Below are 10274 nucleotides of genomic sequence, written 5' to 3' on the forward strand. Positions count from 1 at the left end.
CCGGGCATCCCTCGGTCTCTCTCCTGAAGTTTCGTGTGCAGTTCCTTTGGCGGTCCGTAGAGAGCGCTGTCAACACTTGGACTTCCGGTGGACGATGCCGCTGCCACTGCCACTGCTGCCGCTGTCAGCAAAATGTCAGCAGCATGCACATGGAATCGCTTTTTCCACTCTCCTGTATTTGATTGGGTCTGGGTTGGCGATTGGCCTCCGCCATCCAGTCATCCTGCAACCATTCCACCATGCCATGCGACATCCTTCGATCCCTCCATTTTGCCATCCTGGCTGACTCTGCCTGGTCAGGAGCATTATTTGCTTTTATTTCTGCAAGTCAATAGCTTTGGCTTTTAAATTTATCGACTGACGTTTGATGCGCTTCATTTAACTTGGAAACACTTTTCAGCTCAAACTCCTCACCCCTATTGTTGGCCCTCTTTTATATTATTTTTTGAAAATTCGTCAGTGCTGACAAGTTCAACATATAAAGCAAATGCATATAATTAAAAGTTCAATTTGTATTGGTACGTACGTTTATTTACCAATACCTACAATATTTTTCAATTTTTGAAATTTGTTTTTTCCTGACAATTTAAAAAATAGTTTTATATATATATAAATTTTATTCTAACTACTTTAGATGAGAAATTGGTTCGGAAATACATTTTTTTGTAGCAGTGTAGATATCTATAGAAAATGGCTTTTTCCTTTATTGGTTCTGAGCTCCATGCCAGATGTTAAGTGTCATTAATCCTATCGCACAGTGCATGCAGCTGAGAAAATATGTGTATGCCACTACACAACTTAAGTTACAAAGTTTGAAAAAAATGTTAATATATATATAGAAGAGCCAAAAGCATTGGATTGCCTAATAGGTACGTCTTGTTAAACAAACAATCTTGGTTTCCCTGAGGTAAGGCGTTTATATATTATGAGATGGCTTGTTTAAGTATTGATAAACGGTCGACTGGTTTCGAAACCTTCTGAAAACCTTTAAAAACCAATAACCAGTCGACGTGTCGAAGAACTGCCAAAAGCTACTACTAAATAAATCGTTATGCACCGGTAACAAAGCAATCCCATCTCCGAGGAATGTAACAACTTATCTAGAGTTTAGCCTGTCTTAGCCAAAAAGCTGAAAACATTCCTAGAAAAAGTGAATAAATTGAAAAGCGGTCAAGTGAGGCAGGAGGTAAGAAGATCAAATACAAGCACTTCTAACTGGGTTCAGCTGATACCATACCATCTATTTGGTTATCCGGCAAAGTACTTTACAGAAAATAGTGGGTTAAGTTGTTAGAGGGGCAGCCGTGGCTGGTACAATAAGCAGAATGCAGTGAACTGCAAAACATACAGCTTCATGGTTATTTTGCTCTATAGTTAGTTGCCATATTTTTCTATCCTCCCGTTTTCCCAACTCCCCCATTTCTATGTACTTTTAGTACATAACTAGGGGCGGTTCCGACGCCCACTTCACAGATATCAACTAAAATAGCTTTATATATTGTTGAACTAATAAAATTTCACCAGGATTCGATTGAAGAGCACAGACAACAGCAACTGTATGCATTCGGCCATGGACTTCTGCGCAGGTTAATAAATATAGGGTGCACAGAAGAAACTAAATGCCGCCTGCACACATACTCGTAGTTTCAGTTCAATTAACACAGGTACTACTCTACGTAAGCAGGGTGATAAGAGTTTATATTTAATTTATACACTTATCTATTTAGTTTTTATAAATTCAGGAAAAACATTTAAGTTTAAAGGATGCCATTAAAGGTCACCAACCATCGTCGGCAATCCTTTCATATTCGAAATAGCCTGCTCTCTGTTTTACCTACCATAGGAGCAGATTCGATTGTTTAATGACCCTTGATTGCCATAAGCCAATTTGCAATGGGCAGGTGTGGGCGAGTGAAGCGAAAACGCTCCGCATTCGAGTTCAAAATGCGGAATAAGTTCATTAGCATTAAAGTAAAAGAGGGGGAACTTCCAACATCAGACTGCAAATGCTTGCCAGAACCTTTTAGTTTAATTATAGTTAATGTTACTTTTATGCTCATATAATCATATTTTAATTTCCCTTTGAATAGGCTTTTTGTATGTGGTTTGGTCAGAGTCGGTATGGAAGTTGTATTTGAATTTTAATTGGTTCCATTATAGCCAAGATCTTTTTAGCTGGCATGGGCCATAAGTAAAAGTTTTGGCATATGCCTCTTATTTAATTATCCATGCATAATTGCCCTAAACGAGACGGATTGCGTTTCTGGTAACTTAAGCTTTGAAGGGGAATCCGATCAAAATGAGTTGATTAGGCCGTGAGCACAAAAGCCGTTGACAAGAGATAAACCTTTGACTTGGCCCTGGATTTCAGCCCCATTTTATACCCACAATTCAGGCTGCAGCTAAGTGGGCGTGGCCGGCTTGTAATAACTCACGCCTTTTGACACAGATTAAACCGGCATAGAGACAATGCTGGGATAAGGGAACTGCAACGATGACGAGGACAGAAACAAACTTGGCCGAAAGGATTGGACTGTATGTATGACCCCTCTCGCATGTGCCTACATACAGATACATGCATGTGCTCATGTGGGTGGCTTGTATAAATGTTAGCCCTTATTGTTTGCCCGGCTGGCCATGCAGGCTGCAAATATCAGAGGGCGGCCAGACAATCCCCATCCCCACCTACTTTCCATATACTACTTTCCATACCGAGCTCATTCAAGCCAGTCTGCTGCTCATCTTCATTGTAGATGACAGCTCCCATTGTCCTTCGCCGACTCCTGCAGCGACAGCAGCTGCACATTTAGCCGCCTCAGATCGGACAGAATAGTACCCATATTCCGTCAGGGGAGCCAGCAGCACCCCATATACCATATTTCCCCATTAGCTTGTTCTTTTTGTTCCTTAAGCCCGTGCTTTGTCCCTGGCATGACTCATAAATTTCGGATATATTCAAAGACATAACTTTTAATCCGTTTTCAAAGGAAACGAAAAATTTAAGAAATAATTAAGAAAATGGTGTTTGTATTGTACATTAGACAAGTCATAAGTGTACCAACTTCAGACTTCCAAATTAAAATTAAACACATGTTTCAGTAACTCATGTTTATAAATATACTCTGCATATTGGAAAATTAATGATTTTCTGTGCAAATGATTTTTCTTGTTGCATTCTTCATTTTTTTTATTCCAGCTTATTTGTTGAGACAGCGCCATGCATAATATAAAAATTTTACTCAAAACGCATCGACTAAAGGGAAAATTCTATGCATTTTATATCGTGCCAGAGGGCATTCGTACGATGAATGTAAGTACATGCAGAATTCATATTATATGTATGCAGATGGGAGTTTCATTTTGCCCTATGCACGCGGAGTACCACTGCCAGGACGACGGAAGGCATTACCTATGCTCTGTGCGGACCTATCGCCAGTCACCTAGGTTCCTCAATTGGTGCGTGGCAAAGAATTCATCATGTAAATAGGGTTAGTGTGTGGAGTCAGTGAGTGACTATGTACCTTGATGCATTATGCATTCGATGTCTGCTTCGGAAATGACAAATTTCTGCTTGCATCAATTGGCAATTCTGGTCGAGACTTCGACGTATTGCAGTTCAAAAATATTTTAAGCTTGTCCTTAAAACTTGTTTTCAAGTTCTAAGTATATTTAAGAGAAGATTGGTGAGATACTCAAAATAATTAACCTACGAAGCAATTACTTCCTTGTTTTTCAGATGGGTAATTTCCTGAGATTTCTGCATTACACATTTTTTGAATATTAATTTTTAAATGTGAGCCTAAGCAGGTTCTGGGAATTTCTTTCATCTTGCCGTGGGGACATTGAGAATATTCCGAGCTGCATGCAGCTTTTGGAAAAAGGACGGCATAGTTGCTGTTGCAATTTCTGTTTTGAAATTGGCTTATTTACGTATTTTTTATGCGCCCGACATTCAACGTCGACCGTGCTGTGCTGCAGGGGTTTCAGAGTCCCTGGCCTTTGTTTTGTAATTGTTTCGAAAGTGGGCGACAACGAGGAGCGACGGGATACAGTAGGCGGCGAAAGTTAACGTCATTGTCGTTTCCGAACTCGACGACGTTGGGTCGCTGTCGTTTGGGCCAAAAGAAGAAGGACGACATTAGCGGCAACTGTTTTGAGTGCTGCTTCCTGCCGGTCTGTTCTTTATCGTGCCTGCACCACAAGCCCACTCCTACTCCCACTACCCAGCCCAGCCCAGCTCCACCCACCGCCCACTGGCCGCTTTCAAGTGGCGTTCGAGTGGCAGCCATTGTGCAGCATTATGATGAAAGTTTGTGTCGCAAAATGCAAATATTTGAAAGGTAATTGAATTTGAACTTTGCCGCTCATCGTCCTCGCCTCCCACTTAGCCACTCGGGCTGCCTGTTCAGTATGTCAGGTGTACAGAGCAAAAACAGCAGCCGAACTCCTCATAAATTCAGGGCCCTATCACGTTCTTTCTATAATTTACCAATTAAATTTAGTATGATATTGATTATTGCATATATTGTTTTATAAACTGGACATTGTTTTCTCAGCTTGCAAGCAAATGTGAAACAACACAATTTTTAGCCCATCTTTATTTTAAAATTCTAAATTAAAAGAAACTTACTTAAATTTGTAAATTTGGATTCGCATTCACAACGAATATTTCAGTTTTTTTCTATCGCAGGTCAATGTGGAAAGGTTGGCTTTAAGTGTCCGATATCGCGCGTGCAATGGCGTTTAAGCCTCAATGGTAAATATTTGACAAACAGCTTACATGTTTTATTTACCCAAGCTGAATGGTCAACACAGAACAAAGCCTAAATCGCACTCTCCCTGTCTCACTCACTGCGCCTCTGTCTCACTCTGGCAGTCATTTGTTTGTTGTACAAATTATATACAAAATTTGCACACTCATGAGGGCATTCAGTTTCCATGTTTTTGAGTACAAATGAAAATCTATACAAGTCTGGAAAACACAACTGCCCCTTTTCTGTGCACCAGTCTATGTGCTCAATTTTGGGGCATGCCGCAGGTGCAGTGAACAATAAATTTTGATGAAAATAAACAATTATTTAGACATGATTGGCTTGTTGCCTGCCATTTTTTGAGTTGTCAGTTCAACTTCTGTCTGAATTCAGCTTTTGTTTTTGGATAATTGCTTTGATTGGACGATCCAGTTTGGGAAGCCTTAAAACAAAAAAACAAAAAATGACACATTTCACAGGAAAATTATAAAAGCTATGAAGTACGGCTTAGAACAACATTGATATTTACATGTATTTTACAAAATACATATGTTATCATTTATAAAAGACAGTTATCAATACATACAATTTAATTCTCTGAAATATTTTAAAAGAAGAAGAAAATAAAATATTAAGACAGACTATTGATAATTGCATACTTTTCTTTGTGTTAAATTAATTACTCATCGGCAGTCAGAAAGCGTTGTTATTAAATACAAGTCCAAACTTAATTAGCACAGCCAGAACTGCTCATTCCTTTCAACTTACCAACTGTGTTGTGGCTAACGCCCCCGAAGCTGATTCTGGGGGCGTGGCCGACACTGTCTAGCTTCTTCTACCGCGTCAAAGACAGTAAATTGAAGTGCAAAAAGTGGAAGCCTTCTTTCACTCCTGGCTGCGTTTCTTAGTCATCTTTTGTTTGTGCTAATTTCCTGCGGTGGGAAAAAGGAATGGAAATAAATTGAAATATAATTAAATTTTCTCACAAGGGCAGACGTGCCATATAAATTTCTTGCACTTTTTGAGTGTTTTATAGCCTGTTTATAATGTGTCAAAATGGTCGTTTTAAAAAGCAATAAAATCTGTGCAATTTAGAAGTAGTGCTTTGAAAGAAGTTCTGCATAACAAGAATGGAGGCTTGAAAATTGTTTTGGTAGAGCGAAGTTGACTTTTTCGGCGTGGCCATTGTGACCTGTCCGTTGTAAAGTGACCTTTGATTGAAAGTAGCAATTGCGCCGACAGATTTTGGGTCCAAGCATCAAAGTCGACCAGATTGATAGCTGAGAAATGGGGACTCGCTTTCTCCCAGGCTCGGCAATCAAAGTCAAAAATGGCTCACGATTGGCAAGTAATCGAGAGGACAAGAGTGCAGTACCCCAGAAAACGTTGACATCGTTTTCAGTTTTTCGTCGGCGCGCTCAAATTTCTAATTTCATTAAAATTTGTTCAAAGGGCTGACGGCAAAGGGCGGTACTCGGATGGATGTTGGAGTCCCAGACGTTGACAGACACAAATCGACACAATAGACGTCAAACGCAGGCTGGTGGGCGGCTCTGGGGCTTGTGGGAGGGGCAGCTTTGGCAATCAAAGAGCGCCGATCAAAGTTGAAAATCGATTTTAATTGCAATCTAGGCTCAAAGCCGCGGTGCTCGATTAGCGGTCAAGTGGGCGAGTGTGTAACTGTCAGTGGACATTAACGGGGCGTGGCATGTCGGAACCTGGCCCTGGTTTTTCTGCTTCCCCTTTTATACAGTTGAAATAAAGCAGTACCAGAAAATTCGGAAGCTTTGACTCTTGAAAATGGTTTCGCAATTCTGTATATTTTTTCAAGAGAAAAGGAATTTTTGTTCACATGTTCACTATAGATTTGTTTGTTTGTTTTTTTTTTTGAACATATCCTGATATAAGTGGAATCATTGAACATATTTTGGAAAGTAGGTAAATTGGAAAATTCTAAACATCCATGAGATTTCTTTCAGTTCATATGTCAATAATTTGACCCCAGCACAATACCCCACGTGCAGTCTTCTCAAACGCTCCAAAGGGAGCACATCTAAAACAAAAAATGCGGTGCAGTCAGTAGTTAAATTGCGAAATTGAAATCGAAGTAAGCTCGTGGCGTCGTACCAGTTTTTACCCAAAATTATCTCGTTTTGATTTGAAGACTCGCTGCAAAAAATTTTTAATCAAACAAAATTAAAATGCTTGCCAAAAGCAAACCGCTGATTGGCATGTCGCACTTGCTGCAAAAGCAGGTTTTAGGCTTTCTGCCTCCGTCTTCGCTTCGCCATTTTAACTCCGAGAACAATTTGTACTCCCAGGATGGCTGGGAGAATGGCTACCAGGCGCCCTTGCTGCCGCGCAAGGACCTAAAGCCGTTGGAGAAGAAAGACAGGTCAAAGGTATACGATGCCTGTTGGCAAACGACGCGGCGGACCGAATACAAGTGCCGTTCGGATCCAGAGTTTCAGATGCACGCCTTCATCGATTCGCGCAAAAGTTGTTTAGAAGACCCCTGCGCCACCGAGATGTTGGCCATCGATCTCACCCACTATAAGCCCTCGGACATGGGCAAACGGAAGTATCCGCGGACCTGGTTCGAATGTGTGGTCAAGCGGCGGAAGCGGAAGGCCCACTGCGTCCCCGTACCGCCTCCGATGCCGAGGCGCAAGCGCAAGTCGCTCAAGCCCCCCTGCCCCGAGGATTTGTGTGTATTGGGCAAACTGGAGCTTAACCTCATTAAACCCTGCGCTACGAAACCATTGAAATGTCCGCGCTTCAAAATGCCCAACTGCTGTAAGGAAGCCCGCGATCCGCCCAAGTGCCGTCGTCCATTTAGACGTTGTGGTCAGAGACCCAAGACCAAGTATCCAAGCTTCTCCGAGTGTCGACGCGATCCCTTCCCGGATCCTCGACCCATCGAGTGCAACTGCCTGCTCAAGCCGGCCATCTGCGATATGTGGCGCCACTACCGCCGCCGATTTGGCTAATCAACTTCGATTTCACCAAAGGATTTTTACCAAGTTTTGACCCAACTAAATTAATGTCTCGAGGCCTATCGCAACAAAAGATGCTTTCGCATTTTGAGAGCATATGACAATTCTATCCCAACTATATGTTGTCATGCTCGTATTAAAGAAAGAAAGAAATAAAAATGTTCGATATGAATAAAACTTGTATGTTTAAATTCATTAGTATTGGGTTTTGCACATTACTCTTAAATAGTAAGTCCTGGTAAAAACTTGGTTAGACTTGGTTCCTGGTTAACTCGACCTTTTAGTGTGAGATGATATGAATTTGTTGCTGGCATTTGGTGCCGGGTGCGCTGACATGCTCGCAAAAATGCAATATGCAACAGTCCGTACGCGAGTTTGTATCTGCAGATTGTCCGAAATGGTTACAATTCCCAGGGAAATAACCAAATTCCATTATACAGATACAAATCAAATTGGCAAAAGGCATTGAAAGGGATCAAACGAGGGTTGGTTGGAGAGGTAGGGATAAAATGCAAAAATCAAATTACCAGGACTTGAGAAATCGCAGACATCAGAGAGCCATAAATCAGTGGGGAAGACGAAGGGAAAGGAATCGTACTTATATAAGAAATTGTTACCGCTAGTTAACGGTTTATTGATGCGTCGCTTTTGGCTGAATTTATTGGCCTGGTCGTTGGTCTTTCGCTTCCGCACGCAAATCGAAAATGGCCAAAACCGAAATGGAGGAAAATCGTGCAAAGCGTTGAATTGATTTGGCTCTTAGCCGGCTTCTTAAGCTGTCAAATGCTTTGCTCTAAAAAATACCCGGACGCCAAGTGTGGGGAGAAATCAAAAATGAAAAATAATTCTTCACAGGATTCAAGGTAAAAACTACATTTTCACGCTTTAATATTTTGAACATAAAGTAGAAACTATGTTGGTAAGTAAAAGAATTTATTAAGAGTATACTAGTAATATCATTTAAAAAACTAGAACGCTCTTCTTTCCCATTCACAAACATTTAGACTAAAATAGGAACAAATTCCGGAAAGAGTTTCCGAATTTCTTCCATCTTGATTTCCCGATCCTCCTAAATTTTGATAACAGCCAATGCCATGGATAATGGGGAGGAGACCATGTTGCATTTGCCCAGCTACGCTGATCGCTATACGGACATTCCCCGCCTCATCCGATTGAAGTTCATTGCCCAGGTCTGTCCGGAGCTAAGTGTTCCTGCCCTCGAGTTGGCCCTCAATCATGTGAAGACCACCTACAATGTCAAGTTGTACGACGAGCTCTACAAAACACTGTGCGTTGAGGTGGACAGGAAGTACCCCACCCAGTCCAAGGGGAACGAAGAACTTCATGCCACCGGTGGAAGCGAGCCGAGTACGTCGGGTGGCAGGGGGAGAGAGGTGGTGCCCTATGATTCCTACTGGGTGGAGGACAACATCATGGAGGCCACTCTGATGCTACAGGAACTAGACGCCGAACTGAACTTCAAGAAATCGAATTCGGGCAGCTCCTATGTGCGACGCATTCTAGAGGAGATCGGGGATCACCACGAGAAGAGTGGAAACCTGCAGATGGCGGTCAAATTTTATGCTCGAGCCAGGCCCTACTGTACCAGCAGCGAGAATGTAATCAATATGTTCCGGAACCTGATAAGGGTATCAATTTACATGGAAAATTGGTGGCACGTACTCACCTACATCGATGAGGCCAAGCAGTATGCCTATGGCTTTGAAAATCTGGCCCAGGAGGTTCCAGCACGTCTAAGCTGCGCCGCCGGTTTGGCTCATATGGGCCTAAAGATATACAAGTCTGCAGCCCAATATTTTCTGAGTACTCCGTATGGGCGTTACGACTACGATAAAATCGTGGCACCCGAAGACGTTACCTTATATGCTGGCCTTTGCGCTCTAGCCACTTTTGATCGAGAAATCTTACAGCTGGACGCTATCAACTCGGAAGCATTTAAGCCGTTCTTTCAGCTTTCGCCAAAAATGTGGACCATATTGGCCAAATTCTACGCGAGGGAGTTCGATACCTGTATGACTCTGTTGCGCGAAATCGAAGATCATGTCAGGCTGGATGTTTATTTGTCTCCCCATGTCAGTGCGCTTTACGATTTGATAATGGCCAGAATGCTAAAGAAAAAAAACAGGGAAGTTATGACGGAATCTGTGAAAAAGCGGAAATCAAGATAAGGGCTAAAAAAAGACATATAAAAACCGAATATGCATTTGTATTTCGGGGACCCTATTGATTTAAAGAACATTTTCTTTTTTACAACAAATAAAGTCCAACCTAAAAGGTTTATTTTTTTAAATATATTTTCCGGTGGATACTGCCAGCTATTTTAAGATTGCTTTAAAAACATCTTACTTAAAGGATGTTTTTTTATGTTGTCTTGTCACATTTTGACGAATGCTGCAAAACTTTCCAAGTGATAGCTCAAGCTTTTGCAACAATATAGGCACAGTAATAACAACAAAATATATAATTAAATTTTTCGTGTGCTCAGCAGAACGAACGAGCGAACTTG

The 10274-nt window shown here is 41.6% G+C and overlaps 2 protein-coding genes across 2 annotated transcripts; both read left to right on the top strand.

Moving 5' to 3' along the window:
* The first annotated feature begins 6757 nt into the window (after window positions 1-6757).
* LOC117150909 lies at window positions 6758-7917 on the top strand. Its single transcript, XM_033318057.1, has one exon. The coding sequence runs from the start codon at window positions 6953-6955 to the stop codon at window positions 7739-7741; it is 789 nt and encodes a 262-aa protein (XP_033173948.1). The 5' UTR covers window positions 6758-6952; the 3' UTR covers window positions 7742-7917.
* Window positions 7918-8738: 821 nt separating this feature from the next.
* LOC117144045 (COP9 signalosome complex subunit 1b) lies at window positions 8739-10030 on the top strand. Its single transcript, XM_033309018.1, has one exon. It carries the CDS (start codon window positions 8842-8844, stop codon window positions 9934-9936), a length of 1095 nt encoding a protein of 364 aa, XP_033164909.1. The 5' UTR covers window positions 8739-8841; the 3' UTR covers window positions 9937-10030.
* Window positions 10031-10274: the final 244 nt, after the last annotated feature.

Source organism: Drosophila mauritiana, chromosome 2L (genome assembly GCF_004382145.1).
Source record: "Drosophila mauritiana strain mau12 chromosome 2L, ASM438214v1, whole genome shotgun sequence".
NCBI lineage: Eukaryota > Metazoa > Arthropoda > Insecta > Diptera > Drosophilidae > Drosophila > Drosophila mauritiana.